The following is a 21,725-nucleotide window of genomic DNA, read 5'->3' on the forward strand; positions in this document are numbered from 1 at the left end:
TGAAAAAAAGCAACAATGTAGTTTCTGGTTTGAAGCTGTCTAAAATTAGACAGTTCCAGTTTGGGTTCAGTCAGTTTGATCTTAAAAATGAAGGTACAGGCCTAGATCTGGTTTCAGTTTTCAACCTGCACAGCCGTCTAGTCCCAGTGTGGTTTCATGTGTTTTTATCTTAAATGAAACAACAACTATTACTTTCTAATCCTGGAGCTACCACTAATAGTGCTACAAGGACTACAACTACGGATATTACTCTTGCTTATCCTGATGCTTCTACAACTAGCACTACAATGATTACTTTTGATACTGCTATATCACTGCTGTGTTTGCAGTCCTACCTGAGTGGATGTTCCTCTGGACTTCCTAATGATGGGAGTGTTGGGTTCACGCAGCAGAGACTGGGCAAAGTCTGGCTGCTCCTGCAGCACCTGCCGGGACTCATTCACCCCACTACTACAGAGAGAAGAGGGTGAGGGAGGGCAGGGGTGTAGGGTAAAAGATTGGGAGACGAGGGTAAGGTGCAGGGGAAGGCAGAGGGGTGTGTGTTAGGAGAGAGATGAAGAGAGGGAACAGAAATGGAGAAGTGCAGAGTGGAGGGTTAGAAGAGAGGAGGGACAGAGGGATGCAAGGAGGAGTGCAAAGAGACAGAAAAGATGGGGAAGTGAGGGAGACGAAGAGCAGAAAATAAAATGTAAGATGCAAAATTACTATCTAATAGTAAAATCAGTCATGCAGTACATGTGCTCTCACAAACTTGTTTTAATTTTAGCCTTTAAATCAGGCCTGAAAAATAATTAACAAACAAGTAACAAGGAAGGGGAGAGGCAAGACTAAAAACAAAAAGTCATCCATCCATCCACGAGAATCCATCTCTTACTCTTTGCGTCTGCGTCCATGCAGGAAGTTGGCCCATTCAAAACAGGTCTTCTTGCTGCCCACCCAGAAAACAGAGGGGATCCCCACCACTAACATCATCAGATATTTAATTAGGAACAGGACCATGGCTGGCCGGCTGCTCTTCTCCACCTAAAGAGAGAATCAGAAATATTAATCCACAATGATCTAATTAAGGCAACAGAGGCTGTTGAAAATACAGCCTAAAATGTATAATATAAGAGAAAGAAGAGAAGCTTTATTATTTTATAAACAGACAAGCATTGAAGTAGGTAGTGCAGGACGGATATTTCCTCAACAGTAACACAAAAAGAATATAAAATGATTGGGATGCCAATGAAACGACTTATACATTAAGTTGACCAAAAGTATCCAGCACTGACGCGTGTTTTTAGCCCAGTCAGTCAGTTTGAATGATGGAAGAGGGGAGATAATCCTGGAGAGCTGCTTCATCAGCTGAACTGCAGTTTGGATGTGCAGCAACTGCTCTCTCCTCGTAAGTCCTTAACTTTGATGCAGGATACAGTTTCTACCACCAGAGGGCAGTAGTTTATTGCAGTTCTGAAGGTTGAGCGGTATATTTGTAAATAGAACATTTGGTTTAAAGTTACACTCTCAATATAAAGAATCTAAATTCCCAAATTTCTCCTAACTACCTTTTAATGTTTTGAAACATCGACTTTAAAAACAGAAACAGAGAGCAAGAGTAGTGTACAAGATATTTAAATGTGAGGTATACAGTAGTTCACTTCAAGTCAGGTTTTTATCTTTCTGAAAGATAAAACTGAAGAGTGATCACACACAGCAAGTGCTGAGTTAACAGAGACATCTTTACGCAGAACCAAAACAAGCATAAAAATGTATAAAAAGTATTTTGTAAACAAACCATTACCACAATTTTAATTTACAAAACAGTAGAATATTTTTATTCATTGTATCTAAAATAGTCATCACAGGCAGTGCTTTCACACTGTTGTGGGGTGTACTGTATAAAAATACATGAATATTGTCAGTTTATGTTTTGTCTGGGTTTCACTGACATGGATAATGGCTGAATTTCCATTTCGGGGAGGATATGTGTTTATATGTGTGGTTGCAACATTTAAGTCAATTAAAATCAGGTGATGTGTGGGGGTGACATGATTGCTGAGACAATCTCAAAAGTCATATTTTTTTGTAGCTACATGGACGATTACAGGTGGCCTTTTAAGATTGAGGACCCACAAAGTGTAGTGATTACAGACTTGGTGCAGCACTTAAAGACATTCTATCTGTGCAAAAGACTTAAAAGATTATATCCTGGTAAAGATGCTATTCACAAAGCATTTTAACACACATCTCTTTGAAAGCATTTCTTGCTTTTGAAAGAACCAGAGGCCAGAAGAATGGGTATGTATTAATTAGCTTTAGTGTGTTTCGCCCAGTCTGAGATTAAATGTCTGAGATTTAGGTCCTGTGATATAACAAGATGCCCTGGGACTTCAGTAATTTACCACCCATGCACACACACAAAACAAAGTCACCTGAACTTCAACAATGCCCACAGAATCTTCAATTATGAAAAAACATGTAATTGTACCCTCTTACACATGCAACCCCCCCCCCCAGGGTAAAGATCACATAACACATAGCAATATTGAAATTCCAGAGCGACAACAGGTCATAAAGGGGGTTCTCTCTTCATGAGCTCACACACACAGCTACAGACACATTAATGCACACACATAGATTAACAAGTAACATAAGCACTTGCACCTGCCTCCACCCCATCTCATATAGTCTGTCAGTCACAAATTAGCTGTAATTCTTCTATCATAAAACCACTCTAACAGCCCTGAGCGTGAATAATCATAAAAAATAGAAACATAAACAAACGCCTAAAGTAAAGGTTTTGATGCCTTATGGTTTAACAAACCAATGAAAAGCTCTCGTTGTCTTGTGTGTGCGCTTGGGACACAAAACAGGGGAGTGTGTTTGTGTCTGCATTGTGCACATGTGATTATTAATTTAGCACCAGACTGTAACACACCACACTCCCACCACTCTTCATAACCGCTACAAAGACATTGTAGAGTACAGGCAGCAGAGCATGACTGAGCAAGCCCTGAGAGAGAGCAGAGGGGTGGAAGGGGGAGACTGACTGAAAGAAAGAAATAAGTGTGTGAGTGAAAAACAAAGAGACGGAGAAACAGAGTGTAACATCGAGATGGTGGCTTTGTGTGGAGTTGGTCTTGAGAGCTGAATTAGCTGAGCTAATGATGCATACTACGCTCTGCTCCCTCCCTTCCACAAATACCTACTCACTCAGCCACACACACACGTGCTACCGCCGGCCCTCTATCCAACTAACTCAAACAAGCACGCCACACACACACACATACACACACACACACACACACACACACACACACACACACTCTGTCTGCTCAGTGACGGGTTATTTTGGTTTATTACAATTTGCGTCTTGTATGTTGCCCAATAGGTCTATTGGTAATAATAACACTGTATTCAAGTTGATTGCTGAGATCAAGGTCATTGTATTAATGAAACCTGGTGGGGCAAGAATAATAAGTGATAATACAGGTTGTAACCAAATCCACAGGTTAGTCAAACTTATTTGAAAGACTGAAATGATTATTCAAATTGTCAATCACAGTTTACAGAACGACGGCGTGGTTTAAAATTTACCTTCTGAATTTACTGCTATCTTCCAGTTTTACCACCAAATAAAGTGGTTTAGAAAATCTGGCTAAACAGTTTGCTTGTTTACAACCTGTATGATGGTCATGTTTTTTGCTCTGTCGACTTTGTGGTAGCAATGATGTCTTGCAAATCCCAGAAAACACTTTAGTCCAGCGATTCCCAAAGTGTGGTGTGAGCTGCGTCTAGGGGGTGCACGACAGGAAAAATGTAATGGTGGTCTATTAGTGTAACAACTACAACAATTTATTTGTGGAATTTTTCAATAAAAACATGAATTAAAAACTTTCCTTTGTAAATTTACAAAAGGGCTCCTCACACACCTCTTTACCTCTCCCTCCTCTCTCTAGCCTTTTTACAAATCCTCATATGGATTTTGTCCATGTTATCTGTTTATGAGGATTATGAGGGTGCAATTTGTAAAAAAACAGAGGGAGGGTGTTTTGAAAGAATTTTTTTTTGTCATGAAAATACCCCCCACCTTCCTCTGCACAGGTCAGCACGCAGTTGAAATGTGGATTGACTTCACAGTTTAACCATCACAGTATGAGAAAAGGTTTTACTGCCACTGTTACTTTTAAAAGTAATAAATATATAACGTTACATTGTGAAGCAGAGTTGCAGTGAAAAGCAGACAGATGCATGCTGTGTTTAAGCGCAGTGAGTGGGTATGGAGAGAGCGACTGATTTAAAAGCTGTCACTTTCAAGAGTGTCACTGAGTGAAACCCCGTAGCTGTGACTTCGGGCACGTTCACTGGTGTAACAGTTCATCATATTTTGATGTTTATTGCACCTTCAGTAATATTGGCTGCCTTCTCTTCAATACAGCTCCGCTGCTCACTGGAGTAAAGTGTTGATAGGCTATTATTCGTGACATGTGACCAATCAGATGTGGGCGGGACATTGAGCAAGGAAATAAATAAGTAAAAAACACATATATATTTTTATCTTACATGACGATCTAGATTTACAGTTAAGAGTACAACTATGGTTGGACAATAAAACAATAACAAATATTTATTAATAATTATTGCAATATAAATGTTACACAAATTTTCAATAAATATTCAATAAATGTATGATTTTATTCACTTGAATCATCCACGAATTAGGACTTAATTCTTTTATTAAGATGTTTATTTTGTTGAGGAAAAAGGACCGAAAAAAGATTTTACTCAATTTTATATATTTTTATATATTTGTTGACAAAGATTTTATCATAATTGTTTTGAGTGTTCCACCTCAGATTTGTGAAGTGATCCACTGTTTGGCATCAAGTGTTGAACATGTTGAAGAGTTTAAAACCCAATTAACCATCAGGTTTCTTCAAATTTCACTCAGGAGCAAAAATCAGCCTTTAAACTCAAAAGAAATAATGATTTGATACTTATCGTGATAATTCGATATCGAAAGATATAAAAGTTTTTATCGTGATTTTTCGCCATATCGTCCAGCCCTAAATACAACTGATCACAGCAAATAAAGTTATTTATATTTACACTGTGTTAAGAAGCAGATGGTTTCTCACCTTAGACATATCCACGGCATGCTTTCCTCCACAAACAAGTCTTCACAAATAATATCATGACATAGCCTCACACAAGCAGATTTTCTCATTTGCCCCTCTATCTACCTTATATGGACAGGGGATGTGATAGTGCCTGCAGTTCTCCTCCATCCACGTTATCTCCCAAATGCTCCGGTAGGTGTGTTCGTACAAGTAGCACCCAATCACAGTCAACAAGGGGACCAGGTAGAGAACTGAGAACACTCCCATTCGGATCATAAACTTGACCAGTTTGGTCTGGTTCTCCTTCTCCAGAGGGATCTCCATGCGCACCCGGTTCAGAGCCACAATGCCCACTAACAGGAGAGAGACACCCACCTGAAGACAGGAAGACAAATGACAGGCACACAATTAAAATGAGCAGGGTGACTGACAAAAGACTGTCAATCATCCACTAATCCATTTGCTAATCCATCCATGTCTTCATAACTCCAACATTCAATCCACTCTTGTATCATTTCATCCATCCACCCATTCATCTGTTCACCTATACATCCATCTTACTCATCAACTCTTTCATCCGCCCACCCACTCATTTATCTTCTGACTTTACTCACCGCCACGTTGAGGCAGAGCGGTGCCAGAACAAACCACCTCAGGGCGTCTATGTCATACAGCCCTATGAAACACACTCCACTGATCCCATCTCCTTCAATTTTGTTCAGGGCCAACAGGGTGACAGTCAGGGTCCCTGGGAGCCCCCAGGCCACGGCGTGGAAGAGGAGGGCTTTCTTCTCAATGGCCTCGCTGCCCCATTTAGGCACAGCGGCCAGGAACCAAGTGATTGTCAGTATGACCCACCACACGCTGCCGGCCATGGTGAAGAAATACAGGATCATGAAGAACAGGGTGCATACCTGAGAGAGAAAGTGGGAGCGACAACTTTTTATCAACCATGCAGCAACAAATCACTAGCTAGATAATTTACGATCAATTAAAGTCCGAAGTTAATCATCTAATAAGCACTGTACTGAGTTAATAAGACCTACATTCTGAGTTGTCACGTTATCTGTATCGAATTCATTATGATCAATCATGCGAGAATTAACTGATTTAATTCACAAAATCTAAAAAATAAAAAACACAGAGGAAAAGTTGAATAATGTCAAATTTTCATTACATCACACATCAAACAAGCTTCTTAACAGACAAAAACATTACCATGAGATGAGTGATTATTATGGCGATACTAGATGGAAATGAGCTAAAGCACCTTGTTGTGTGAGCCCTGTGTTATGGTTGAAGCTCTGAACTGGGCTGGGCTGACTGCATTGCACGCTACCCTGCCTTCCAAAAGGAACCCCAGAAAGAAAACCAGGGACACCATGACATAACACACAGCGTAGAAGATTATTGGCCGCTCAGGGTATCGAAACCTAATGGTGTCAAAAAAACAAAAACAACAATGAACAAATTTTCTTTCCACTTACTTAATTTATTTTACAAATTGATATTTACAAAATGTCTTTATTTGTGCAATTACTTTACACTTTAAGTCATATTTCTTCTAAATTTGTCTTCTTGATCATTCTTGAATTTTAGAAGTAATCTTACTCTGCAAGTAAATATCAGATGTAAAACATTCAGCTGTTCAAACCTGGTAACATCAATGAGAAACGTCAGGAAGGTGAAGAGCGTTGCGGACAGACACACAATAGAAACAACTCCTATGAAATAGCGGATGAAGGTCAGCTCCTGCTGGTTGAAGAACATTGAGGGACACGGGGCAGAACAGTCCTTCCTGCCCATAAATGTATAACCCAGGTCTGGGTCAACCTTGAGCTCCCTGGGGCACCAGAAACCGTAATCTCTCTGGACAGTCATGGATGACTGGTCAGTGGGGTCAGAGTCTGTTAGCAGGTCCTCTTGACGAGGATATGGCTCGTCACAATCTGGGAACCTAGGAAAGTAATTACACAGTTAGATCATGTAGACAGAATATGAGGATAATAGCTGATCTGAGAGATGAAAATAGGAAGCTAGAAAGGAAGAGGAAACTAGGGATGACAGTTAAAAAAATGTAAGAACAGTGGCAAGATGCTGAGGTTTAGAGTTAGGTTGGTTTGATGTCGTTGGCATGAGTTTAAAGAGAAGCAGGAGGCACAGGAACAGCGCACATTTGAGATATATGCTAAACACATATTGCCGGCTCAGTCCTTGTTAAATAATCTGTGTGTGTGTGTGTGTGTGTGTGTGTGTGTGTGTGTGTGTGTGTGTGTGTGTGTGTGTGTGTGTATATATGTATGTATACACACACACACACACACACACACACACACACACACACACACACACACACACACACACATATTTTTTTCTAAATCAAACAACCAGAATAATATTACCAGCTGTATTCAGTGTTGGGGTAGTTACTCAAAAAAGGTAATATATTACACATTACTAGTTACTTTTTTAAAAGTAATGCCTTACTTTACTAGATTACTCACTTCTGAAAGTAACTAGTTACACTTTATTTACATTACTTTTGGATTACTGCGTAACATCACCTGCGATGCACAATAACTGCCAAATAACAAGTTACACCTCATATATGCCCAGATCAACACAAATTCTTATTATAATGAGAACATACACATGATGTCTCTTTTATGCTCTTTAATATTACAAAGTTGACAACAAAGTTGTGAACATCAGCCCAACATCTGTCAAGAGAAGAACAAGGCTGCAGTACAGTACTACAGGCCTAATGCTTAAAACTTTAAGTGGCATTTCATTGGAACCATTTTTTTTTTCTCATTACAATACAACATAACTTAAAATAGGTTGTCCTTTAAACCAGTGCAAATATTAATTTGTTGAAAATAATACACAAAAAAAATAAGACAATGGCCCTCATCACAATATCAGATGATGGTGAGACTTCAAAGGAAAAACTTACATACAGCATATGTAATGTAATTTGAACTGTGCATTTAACAGGCCAAACCCACACAACAAACTTAGAGTAGCTCACTAGCCGAACCATGGCATTAAAGTAGATTTTTCCCTCTTACTGGGCATGCTTTTCAAAGAAGTGGTTATACCTGATGAGCAGGAGTCTCTCAAATTGTTTGTTAGACAACCTGTTCCTTATCGGAGTCAGCACAAAACTGCCCAGCACTAGAGGGTATGGCTGTCCTTTCTCGAAACTAATACAATACTTCCACCCCTCAAAAGACGTCTTTAGCAGCTCTCCCATTACTGCATCCTCATGAACTGGCGCTAAAGTCAAAAGGGGGCCTGAAAAGTGTTACGCAAACACACACGAAAAGGGACGTTTGATTTATTTCTCTCTTCCCGTTATGCGGATAGTTGAAGAACCAGTACACAAGTAACGCGACGATTAATGATAATCTGATTACAGTAATGCCTTACTTTGTAACACGTTACCACCAACATTGTTTATATTAGATGCTTCAATACCCTGTTTGTGATGACACCAGTTGTATGTTCAAGTATTGAGTTGATTTAAAATGTAATACAAACATACACACCTGCTACACTCCATGTCATCTGGCCAGACTACTCCAAATACCTCCATGATTTTGTGGCACTCGTCCTTCGCCCGCTGACAGAGGGATCGACATGGCATGGACACCTGGCCGTACACAGTGCACACCGGGGCGTACAGGGCACACAGGAACATCCTCAGGTCAGGGCTGCACACTAGGTTTACCATAGGATGAAAAGGCTGTGGAGAAAGGAAATGGGGAGTTATGAATTTATTTTGAACCTGCCATAAAGCTCTATGACATGACATGACCTGAATGCACTGGCTTGTGCAATATAGCGTATCATAATCATACTGTTGTCTCAAAAGTCTCTTCTGAACACCCACACATTTCATCTTTCCAGTGTTATATCACAAAATGAGTAAAGCAGCTCGACAGTGTTATTAAATCTGTCATGCATGTGGGAAGGAGTGTGCATGATGTTAACACACACACACACACACGAAAAAGGTAACTGCTATCAGTGGCACATCTGAGAAAGCTCATATTTAACCTGCAATAGCCATCAAACAGGATAGAAGGAGTGCCAGAGGGAGGACAAATGTGTCCATACTCCTCTGCTGCAACTTATGCTACTAAGTATTCCATCAATATTTAGAAGCTCATGAAATATGTATAACAGCAATCATATTACCCAAAATCCCTTTGAAGTAGGGGACAGCAAAGACAGATCTTCTGAAGGTTGAACTAGAGCCATGTCAATACACTGAGCAAACAAACAGCAGGCTATCCACAGACAACAGTTGGGCTTGTGACCTTCAGGCTGCTAGTTCAAATAATAATTGGAAAAAGTGATGTGAGTGATGGAAAGGACAAAAAGCACCCTTAGTGAACCCTTCAACAACTATTGAAGTGCAGATAATGTTTGAGCTCCTTTTTTCTATATAAAAACACAGAGGCAACAATCAATGGCCAGTGGTCACTCGAGCAGTGTGGCCAGTAGTGTAACCCCTCTTTCTGTTGGTGACATTTAGGTAGTGGCTAATTGTGCTCATGCCAGGTGAATCAATTTGTAATAATTATTATTATTATTTTTTTTTACAAACTGCTGTTCCATATAAACTAAATTAGGTCCTTAATACTGAAAAAGCACAGCACAACATATTTAATTATGCCCTAAATTTTAGGAAGGTGTACACAGTACAACAGTTTGAGTGTCTCACAGATCTCTCTCTCTGTTTGTGAGCTTCGTGTGAAAAGAGAAACGTTGCTAGCGAAATGTTTTGAAGTAAAAAAAAAAAGACCAACAGACTTAACTGGTTGGTGGAAAACTGCTTTGAACTTATTTAAATAGACTTAAATAAAGTCTTTGTTTAAATTTACAGTATTATTATTATTATTACTTATTTAAATTAATTGTTATTATTCCAGCTCTCGTGGCTGTGCTGTGTTGCTTATTTAGTGTGCTGGACTGTTTCTTGTTTTCATTTTTCTCTTAGTTGTCTTACTATGTCAGCTGTTTATTGCTGCTGTTCGGCTGGTTGTCTTTTACTATTATTATTTTTATTGTATGTTTGTGTTTGTTTGTTGTTGTTTTTCTCCTCCCCAAGCCCCCCTCTCTGTTCTATTGCAGGTTTCGTTGCTTTCTGCAATTGGTGTTTCCCACAGCTTTTCCCTGTTGTCCCCACCTTCCATCCCCCTTCTCTTACAGGTCTTGTCCTTTCTCTGTGCTGTCTGTTTGTGCCCCCCCATCCCTGTGTCTGCCCCCCTGTCCGGCCCGCTGACAAATCAATACATAATTAAATAAATAATAAAACAGACAAAGGAGTATATTAATACTCTCTTGTTAAAGTAAAATCTGTCTGGCATAATATGGTATCCAGGTCATCATACTCTATACCAGGCTCCTGGGCAGGACAGGTTAAAAAAATAATAATAATAATAATTTACAGTATTATAAGTGAAAGACTCACATCTTAAACAAACAAACATTTGAGTCAATTTCTGTTTTTCTGCAACACACACACCCAATATATTCAACATATTTCACTGATGTGCTCATACATCAGCAACTGCCAGCAACATTAATTTATATGCACTGTGCGCTGTGAGGGTGCAAAGTGACCTGCATCTATTCAGCTATTCATATATATAGCATATCATCTGGCTGCACTAATGGCAAGTTTTCAATGCAGCTTTTACAAGATAAAAGAGAAATCAGAGCAGAACCATGATAGTGATTATTGGAGACTACACACAAGATCGCATACAATATTGCACTGTGTGGGTGTTTGTGTGTATGTACGTACATTTGACACAAAACAGTGCACTTACATTGATTGCTTGCTACGAAAGCTACAGTATATGCTTATGGACCGTATGAGTGTATTTGTGCAACTACCCATGCATCAATGAACATGTGTGTGCTTTATGCATGTTTCTGTGTGGACTCGGGCCTTGCGAGTATGTTTTGATCGTTCTCAATTGCTGTGGTCTAGATCTGCACATTGCAGAGACGTTCCACCGGTAAATGGGTGCAGTGGTGCATGAGCTGCGTGACATAGTTTTGAGTATTACACAGAAACACATGTGAGCCCACACACACACACACACACACACACACACACACACACACAACTCAGCTTCATTCAATAATTCACACATTTTACAACGCATGCATTTTATTCCTAGTTTATGAACACGCAAGCTTTTCACTGTGCAGGGACAGAGAAAGACAGGAACCACATGGGCTTCCACTGCGGGCTAATCTCAATGAGTAGATAAGCAATTAAATATATTATGTGTAAACGGAATAGTAAATGAGTAATGAGCTATGTGCTGTATTCCTAAAATAACTTAACTGTTTAATAACTTCATTCAACATTCACCTCTTAATGAAAATGAGGAGAGTTCATTATAGCGTAATCTCTGAGCACATTTCACAGTATTGGCAGTTTTATTAGAGAAGATGATACAGAGCAGTTATTCAGTGTGCCCTGCAAATGAACCACAACATTCTGAATACATAATTATGTTTGGCTGTTAAATACTGAAACACAAGCACTGAGATGCCTTAGTAGTAGCCAACTGTACAGGACTGTGCCTGATTATAGGACTGATCTGAATCAAATCTGATCATCTTAAGAAAAGGGGAAGGGCTGAGGTAAGGCCAAGCTACAATGCTAACAAATCTATCAAACATGTTTCATATTTATGTGTTGGGATCTAAAATTCAGTGAAGAGTGGAAAACACAAGAAGCCAATGAAATCCCCGATTTATTAATAGTACTAACACAAACCAGTTAAAATCCTGAGAATTTTGATGCCTAGCTACCAGCACTATCTTATAATTACTATAATAATATAGCTCAATGCAAGCTCTCAGTGAGGAGCCCACAGTGACAGTGCATCTGTAGTCTCAGCTTGCACAAATCTAGTTATTGTCTTTTTGTTTCTTTGGAGTGCATATTAATACGTGTTACACATACTCAGTGGTTCCTTTCTTAGGCACACCTGGAAAGTCTAATGCAATCCAACACCACTGTCCAGGTCAGTTATATGTGACAATATCTGAGTTACATCTGTGTGAGAAATACTCCATCCTCGACTTAAGAGTGTAGTGTGAGCATGAGTATGATTGAGACAACAAAACAACACACACATCATTGAAATCTCTTATCAAGTGTCTGATGCAAACAATTTGGATCAATTTTGAAAAACTGATATGGGCATCACTCTGAAAAATGATCTCTCGTCCACCTCGTTCACTCATGCTGGTATGAGCCTAAGGCCACACTTAACAGAGCGGTAGCTGCTTTCTGCATGAGTGTGTCTCGGTGCCCAGCAGAATGGAGCCTTTCTTTATGTCTCCTCATCCTAACTCTACAACGAATGTGTGTGTGACTCCCACTTTGTTTGTCCCCATTCTGCCCATTTCTCTTGTGCATGTGGGGTTACGAGCATTTGTGTGTGTGTGTGTGTGTGTGTGTGTGTGTGTGTGTGTGTGTGTGTGTGTGTGTGTGTGTGTGTGTGTGTGTGTGTGTCACAGCTCTTCTATTCTGTGTATGTATGTCCCAGTTATCGTGTTTTCCAGTGTGCAAGCATGCAAGGCTTGTGTGCGTGCACAAGTCAGGGCATGTGTGCAGATATCTGTGTGCAATTATTCTGACGGACAGGGCAATTGCCCCCCCATCTCCTACCACAAAGAGAATATTGATATTAAGTGGCCTAACTGTGCCACCCAATGAGAAAGGGTGGGGGTGGGCAATCAGCTTTCCACAGAGGATGACTAGAGTGAATTGTCTGGCATTTTGTAGTTAGTTGTGATAGAAGAACAGGGAAAGGAAAGCAGAAAAGCACACTAAACCTAGCCTGAGGGTTCAGACTGCTACTAAAATATGAAGAAGGAGATATGGATGCGGAGAAGAGGATACAAGAGACAGAGGAAATGTAGTGCATCACCCACGTGCAACAGATCTGTCTTTCTCCCTGCTTGTTTTTCTTTCGTTCCTTAAATGTCTTGTGGAAACACTTAATATATAGGCAGACAATAAATATGTATTTCCTCTGTGTTTTGGAATGTCTTTAATTTTATCTCAATGAACATAAAACCAAGCAGGTCCACAGTGCACATATGGTGAAGCTACAGTATACATGGGCTTAGCTATTATGGATGACCAAATGGAAACTATTAGTTGTTGTGTGTTTTACTGGAATAAAAACTCCTTAAAATGATGGCTGCAGTTCATCTGAGTTTGGCTTGCATAAATAATACAAATTTGCAAGGCACTGCCATGGATGAGCAAATTAATTTGCTGAGAAATATGTAATTCACCACATGCAAGCCCACAGTCATGGACCTCCACTTACCATCCATGAGTGAGTGAGTGACCACAAATTACAGACTGGTGATGATCAGTGAAAATGGCAACACAATGCAAAGGTGCATCTCACAACGTCGCCAACAAACTGACACCCACAGTTAACGGTTCCTAATGCTAATTGTGCATGGCTACAACTGTCCACAGCCCCTGAATAGAAATTCTGTTGAGTAAAAATGTCTTTAGGCTGCTGTTGGCTCTGCTGTCATTAAGCACAAGCCACTGTGGTGGACTACATTACATACAAGACTAAAAATAGGGTAAAAACTACAGTTTAAAAAAAAATGTAGCTGAACTAAACCTACATCATGCAAACCGCATGCTCCCAAAATGCCAACCATCATGCAATGCTCCAACTTGACGTCTCCCCCAGATAGCTTTAAAATGGTATGAATGGTGGCTTGACCTCAGCCATTTGGCAACTTTATGAGAACCATTTCACACAAATTCGTCATTCAGAAGTGCTCTTATTGCAGCACGAGTGCTGTTGATTCAACTGCTGTGTAGGGAAACCTTATGCATCAAGTACACCATCAAGTAGTATAATGTTTTTTTCCCCTATTATATTAAGTTATACCCTTATAATCAAACATATTACAATTGCTATTATTTTCACCTATTCTATACAATATTTAGAAACAAATCACCACATAATTTGCATTGTACATTTAAATTTTCGCATTAATAATGGGCACTCACGGATTGACAGGAAAACAAGAAGAACTACTAGGCTGATGTTCACAACTTTGTAATATTAAAGAGCATAAAAGAGGCATCCTGTGTATGTTCTCATTATAATAAGAATTTGTGTTGATCTGGGCATACATGAGGTGTAACTACCTACTAATAGTTATCCAGCTAAATATCAGACAGATGCCACTAATAGACTACTCAATAATATACTGGTAGGTTAACAGACAATGCTGGATAAAAATCTAATTTAAAATCTAATAAAAGATTTGTGTGTGTGTGGTTTGAACAGGCAATTGTGAGTATTTGAAATGAGAAGAGGAATGAGAAGCAGGGTGGGTTTTTTGACATACAGGAAAATGAGAAAAAAAAGCCCCTGACTGGTCCACCTCTTGTTCAATGGAGGGATTAAGTTTCTTTCTTTTTACTCCCGCTCTCCAAAGAAACCCAAGGGAAGAGAGAGAAAGTAGTAGAAAAAAAACTTCAAGTAAAAAAACCAACAAAGAAAAACAAAGAAAGAGGGAGAGAAAGAAAGAGGCATAAGATTAACAGTCACGTAATGCAAGCAATTACGCTTTTGGGAAAGCAGAGATAGCCTACCAATAACAGCTGTAAAGTTGTTGGCAAAAAGAACGCAGTGCACATAAAAAAGTACAGGGGGTGTTGCATGTGAAAACTTTTCTGAATGCTTTTCTGGTTAAATAAACTGTTTCCTCTCCAAGTGTCCTGTTTAGTGGTGTGTTGGCTGATTAAAACATAATAAATGGTGAAAATGCAACAGAGCACTGTTGTACAACACATAGACTGCAGTCATCAGCTAACCGTATTAAGCTGGAAAAATGCTTTACTTGTTACACGTTAATAAAACATTTACACAAATAAGTGGTATCTATGCAATTTTCAAGTGTCTTCGTTAAATGGTTTGCAACTTACGACTTTAACAGTCAATAGATCTGCCCACAGTGTTATCAAAGTTGGCCTAACCACAAAATACATTGATGGCAGTGTTAACACCCTAAGAGTCTAACAGCTCCAACTAATAATAAAACTAAGTGCATTTTGTATTGCTCCACTCCTCCTTTTATTCCAGTTTTACTCTCCCTCCCTTCCTTCCTCCTTGCCTCTCCCCTTTCTTGGAGGTAAGAATAGGGTGAGGTTTCATTGATGTGGATCCAAAACAGGAAAACTTATATGGGATTTTGAGTATTCGTAATATCTTTGAGTAGTCTGTTCAGCCAGTGGGGTTTGTGTGTGTGTGTGCATGGTTTGGTGCTTAGAAGGGTTGTAGAAAATCCACTTAGCCAAGTCTGCAGAAACTCATACAAATTGTCAAGGGTATGAGGAAAAAGGGAGAAAAACTGGAGTGGAATTGGGAAAAGGGTGGTGGTTTCTTGGTGGATTAGGGAGTCAAATGGATCGGAAAGAGTGTTTAGAGTGTGAGAACCTGAGACGGGGACACATGCACACACATACACACACTTCCTGAAACTGTCACCAGCTTTGTGCTGTAGTCAGATCAAGGTGACAGGCTGCTGGGTCTAAGCCTCCAAAGAAACAGCTCCTGAATTGGCAGCAATGTCTGCTTAAAAAACTATGTGTTCTGATGTTCAACATTTATCAAATATCAAATGCACAACATCTTATCTGGTCTTGGATTTCCACATGTCGTGATGCCGTCTGTCGCCACCAAAGGGCTCATCAGTGATTTGACTTTTGTTGTTTTTGATTGTTAAGTACTCTTTAGGGAGCTTTCAGCCCTCACTCAAGATGCAGAGCTCCCTCAAATAGCACCCAGACCATCTAAACTGCTATAAACCTCAATGAAAATCAATATTCAAGGTTATAAGTATTTTTTTAAATTAAGGAAATCCCAGCCTGTATGTTTTGCTGATAAGTGTTTTCATGGGACATTTATGTGACTCTTGTCCATCAAGTAACACATGAGTAACCTCAGTCCCTTGAACCCGCATGTTAAATGTTGATCTTTTAATGCACTGATAGATGCAATGTACTATTTCCTGCACCCCTTTCTGACAGATAAGGAGGAACTTATACGAGAAAGAAAAATCTGCCTTTTTGCTACTAAACCTTGGCAAAGATCCATCTGAACACACCCTCACAGGCTCTCTCTCTCTCTCTCTTTTACTTCCTCTTGGGCCATCTCACCATACACACCATAGCTCACTCTAAAATCAGTCTTTGGGCCCTGAAGCCCAAATGCTGTCAGAGCACATCAGCTCTACCTTCACTAGCTAGCTACAATATAACATCCCGTCAACATTCCTTCTCCACAAGCTATTACAACTAAATCCTCGAATCGGCAGAAACTATAATAATATTCATTTTTGCCTCTCTACTGCAACTCGATCCCTCTATTTTTTCCTCCTTGCACTCAAACTATTAACTGCATCCTCCTTAATTGCATCTATACATTAGAGCCAATTACACTCGCTCTCTTTCTACAGCCTAAGAGAATGTGTATCGTTTCAGTTCACAATCATGCAATCAACAATTACATGATCCCTCCATCTCCCTCTCCTTGCACCAGCTTACACCCTATTCTCTATTTTATACTCTAAAGCGTCCCACTATTTTCTTGCTGCTGCCTCACTCTTCTCCACTTTTACTGGTTGGATTTAATCTCTAGCAACATTTTCTACTCTCTCGCTGCATAATGTACACATGAAAATGTGTTCATAGAGAAATTCACACCGCAAGACACACATACTCTCTCTCTTTCTGGCTATGTGCCTGCCTCTTCTCTCTTCTCACGCGCTTATGAGAGACAGGCTTTGGCCTTGAATAGATGCACTGAACAGACCACGATGCTCTCCTCCCTAATCTCTGAAAAGACAGTTAAGAAAGGGGCACCCTTCTCTCACACTCTCTCCCTCTTTCATTCAGTTGTTCGTTTATCCGTGTCCATCCATCGTTCAGTCGGGAGGACCGGACAAAGCCGTTAATGGCATTCCCCTTCACGTTCACATCCCCTCCTCCTCTCTTCTTTCTCCTGTATTCATCTCTCATTTTCCTTGCCTCCCATTTACTACTGGCAATTACGCTGACATGCACTTGTCCTCCTCCTCCTCCACATCTCCTTCTCTTCTTTCTCTTCCAACATCAGCATTCATTGACTTCCCCTACTTCTTTATCCCGTCATTTCATGTTTGACAAAAACTATTTAGCAACACCATCAACATATTCCGTCTCTCCACAGCCTTCATCCCTTGTTGTCTTTTCACTCACCCAACTTATATTATCTACTTAATATTTTTTTGCAAATAATTCTTAATACAACCTATCAACATGCATTTTACATTTGTTTTCCCATTTGTTTTGTTTCTCAACACACTCAATCATGTCTTCAGACTTTCTGCTTCAGCCCCATTTCCTTTCATCACTTATCTGCTTATCAAGCCCTTCAATTTGAACCTTATTTCCCCCTGCATTATTGTCATTTTTGAGGAGTGCTTATTCGCAATATATATATATTTTTTATTATCTCAAACATGCAAACAGCCACGGTTTACTGTATTTCTAGCCTAACAGAGCCACACTAGATCTCTCACAAGCTCAGTTTCCCCAATGAGATTTAAATCTGGAAATACTCGGCCTGGTAACATATAGCAATTCATTCATCCAATCAGGTGCAAGAACGGTAAATTGTAATTAGAATATAAATGTAAGTTAAGAAGAGACTGTCAATCATCTATAATAAAATGAAATTGCTTTAAATTATATCTTTCTCCATCATGCTGGTCTTTCCCCAAGGACAATGAACAAAACAAAAATTGTGGATTGACTGATATGATGGAACAACAACAATGTAAGCCTGTCTTGTCACTGGTGTGGGTGGAGAGACATTATATTCTTCAACTACACCATGTTTTTTCATGATTACACAGCTTTGACTACTAATATCACAGATTATACAGACTTTCTATTACTCTTCTCATCTTCCAAGACAAATGAGTATGAATCTCTCATTTCCTTCGTTTCCTTTTTATTACCAGCCCCTCCTCCTCCTCGGTTTAGTCCAGAACATGCACTCATCATCCAATTTTCCTCCCCTCCCCTGCCTGTCTGTCTCTCTCCATTCCTCCCCTTCTTTCTCTTCCTATTTATCTACCATGGCAACAGGTGATGTGGGGACTCTCACAGGGACAGGTCTCACTGAGGATAACAGGGCAAGGCACATGCGTGTGTGCAGACACACATGCACCCAAAAGCACAAAGACTGGCACAGACAAAGTGTGAAAGTGAGAGTAAAAGAAAACTGAGAGGCGTAAGAGAGAAGGTCAAATGAAATGATAGAGTTGTAGATGAGGAGCCAAAAGTATGACAATGGAGCTGAATCAGATGGCACCCACACACGTCCGAACACCACCCCAGCTGCCTGTGCATATCCATCTGCTTACCACTTACATACACGCTGTGTTACTGTAAGACAAAAACCAGCTATTTCAAGCATTTGAGGTTAGTATTTTGTAAACTGATAACCTACAGAAACCAATAAATTTGAAATTATACATATATATTATCTTATAAATCCATTATTCAGGTTCCTGGAGTATATCCTTTTTCAGATTGCAATTATACCACACATCTCAAGTTTGTTCGTAAACCCTTAACACCACCCCAACACCAGCTTTGACCATCTCTGGCCATTTCCTCCATTAACATGCTGTCTATTTAGTGTGCAGTATATATCCTGTGTGTCTAACATTAAACCATAGCTCAGGAGGAAAAGGGAATGCAAACTGCTTCTTTTCCTGATGGTATATTTGACCTCTTTCATCTGTTACAAACAATTAATAATCACAGAAATCTGAACAATAATGATAATATAAAAGGAGCAGCTATATTGAGTGGATGATCAGTGTTTTGGAGACATGCTGTGTACAGTGTAGATCGAGGTGAAATGTGCATAAATCACTAATAGATTCTGGAAGTTGAGAGGGAGAGAAGGGTGACTTGACTAATTGGGTGATTCACAGAGTGAGTGGGATGCTGGAGTTGGGCCAGTGTTGGGAGGAATAGATAGGAAATAGATGTACATAAGTGTGCCACATGCAGTAGAGCAACTCACCACCTGGTAACAAGTGAACATATTCTTCCATTTTACCAAACTATGGAGAAATTGCTAAAAATTTGCACAGAATAAAATTATTTGCAGACCATGCAGGGTTGTCAGGAAAAGCAATATAAGCAACCTTATTTTCTAAAATCAAAACCAAACACAGTCTAACTGTTCTCAGTGTTGGCACCGACTTGAATTGTTAAAAAAACCACGTGACTGTATGCATAAATATGCAAGCTATTTTGGGTGGGTTTTAGATGAGAGATACAGGTCTCAATAACCGCAAAATTAGTAGTGTTAGAGCTCTTCATGCCAACGTTGGTCCTGACCTGCTGTATGCTGAAAATGTTAAAGCTGCCTTGTGTTGAGTGGCTTTGCGTGACAAGGGGATCAATGATATGTGAGTGAGTGAGTGAGTGAGTGTAGTTGGGCTTAACACTGAGGGTTAAACGTCTCTCACTAGACATACACATACTGTGCCCAGGCTGGGTCATGGGTTCAGATTAAGACCATAAGACATGGATAACCTATATTTACGTGTTTTATCAGAGCAGAACACTGCGTGGCTCCACACCAACAGACCAGAATTCGCTGGTAGCAGCTTTTCAAACGTGAGGATTTGCTGGTTGTTCTGTTTTATATCACTTAATGTACGGTATGCCCCCCCCACGCCTAACCCTCTGTGTAGACTGGTTCCAGCTCTCACTAAGTGAACACTGTGGCAGGACCGGGACCGGAAACAGCCTCCAAGACCGACAGCAGCCAGTTTGACGATAGGGAATACAGTACTGAGGTGGTTTTCTTGCCAGGTTTGGCTCTTGACAACACAGGGCTGAGTCAGCTAATAGGACAGCTAGCTGCTTGGCTAACCAAGCTAACTAGCCACAGATACAGTTAGCAGTTTATCAAAAAGTAAATGTATTTGTCTTTCAAGAACAAAATAGATCTGTAAATCAACTTGGTACTGTATTCCCTGTTGGTCCCTGTGTTCGGTCCCATTCATTGCCGCGTTCATTCGGAGGCAGCTAAACGTGGTTGCGTTGGCCGCTTGCTTGGCTCCGGTTCTGCTGCTCCCTGCCATCATCCCAGACTGAAAACCTCCAGTGCTTGAGTAGAGGTGTAAACAGTAACACACTCCCCAGGTGCTCCAAGCTCTCAGTTTAGGCTGAGTCAGCTATGACCAGTGTTGCACGGCTAACTAAGCTAATTAGCTGCAGTTAGCGGTTACTTTAGCAACAAGTAACACTATCTGTCTAGCAGCAAACTCCATGAATCAGCCCTAGAACTAAAACTGACAAAACGTGCAATGTAACAATCTCTCTGAAAAAGCAGATCGTAAAGACATTTCAATCATTCACGATCTAATATCGTAATATTGCACAACCCTAACCAGAACACAAAGAAAGATTTTACTGAGTCGTGGAATTCAAGCGACACACACCACAGCTTTATATTTTCATGGAAGCCTGTGGTACTATATCTACAGTGAGCTTCAGAGCAGTATTTGAGCAATAGCCAATCTCTCCAATCTTTCTTCAAATCCCTCTTTATTTGGCATTGTGCGTCTGGATAAGCAGCGGTGGCAGCTATGCTGATGGGAACAGTCTGCCAAAAAACAGCACCAGGCAGTGCCTTTGTTCTGTGCATAAATAAATGATTGCTTCATTTAGGCTGGCAGCTTCAATAGACTGTCGGAATAAGCAGGATAATCAAGAGGTTGACTGAAATAAACAGGAACTTTTAAACTGAATGAGGACCTGTCTGTCTCTGCCAGAGTGAATAGGGTAATCAGCCTCTTCAGATGCACTGAACACCATGAGCACACATACACAAAACCCAGCACAAACACAACCAAGCCATCACACACTCAAACACACACTTCTATAAAAGATAATTCTCTTTTTCGTATTCACACACACACACACACACAAAGAAAAAAACACAACAGACTACACTTAAGCACAACAAGCCTCAATCTCTCCAGATTTGGCACACACAAACTCTCTCTGTTGTTGGGACCTGGTGGCCCCAGGGTGGCCCTTCTTAAACAGAGCAGTCTCGTTTTGAAGGACAGGACCCCATACTGAGAGAAACACAAACACCGGACACAGTAGGGTCTAAAGACTTTACACAACCTGTCACTCTGTCAGTATTTCCCTCTACTTAGTCTCTGACATTCTTTCTGTTCAATTGCCCCAAACATTTTATTCTTTTCACACTTCCCTCCTGTTCTCTTTGTGACCCACAAATTAATCTACCTCAGCAACTCAAATACCAGCAAAATCTTCACTTTCTTAAACAAAGTTATTTACATTATTCTCTCAGTATGATAACATATAAAATTATCTGAAATTTTAATGTTTTAAATAAGAAAAGCAATTTTTATGCCAATGTTGGCAAGTACATTATTAATAGTACATTAAAAAAATAAAAAAAACCTACTCCCTTCCACCCTCTTTTTCTG

At 40.0% G+C, this 21,725-nt stretch overlaps 1 protein-coding gene across 2 annotated transcripts in view; it reads right to left on the reverse strand.

Moving 5' to 3' along the window:
* LOC119890736 (frizzled-3-like) overlaps positions 1–21,725 on the reverse strand; it is a 33,727-nt gene that overhangs the window by 3,846 nt on the left and 8,156 nt on the right. For both annotated transcript variants that reach the window (XM_038702119.1, XM_038702120.1), the window contains exons 3-9: positions 8,654–8,850; positions 6,757–7,059; positions 6,373–6,535; positions 5,717–6,016; positions 5,226–5,477; positions 875–1,023; positions 336–450 (exon numbers count right to left, since the gene is read on the reverse strand). In XM_038702119.1, coding sequence (XP_038558047.1) covers positions 336–450; positions 875–1,023; positions 5,226–5,477; positions 5,717–6,016; positions 6,373–6,535; positions 6,757–7,059; positions 8,654–8,850 — 1,479 coding nt within the window. The remainder of the gene's footprint in view (positions 1–335; positions 451–874; positions 1,024–5,225; positions 5,478–5,716; positions 6,017–6,372; positions 6,536–6,756; positions 7,060–8,653; positions 8,851–21,725) is intronic.

Source organism: Micropterus salmoides, unplaced genomic scaffold, assembly GCF_014851395.1.
Source record: "Micropterus salmoides isolate LMB-PRFRI ecotype aquatic unplaced genomic scaffold, ASM1485139v1 Ms_hic_scaffold_6, whole genome shotgun sequence".
Lineage (NCBI taxonomy): Eukaryota > Metazoa > Chordata > Actinopteri > Centrarchiformes > Centrarchidae > Micropterus > Micropterus salmoides.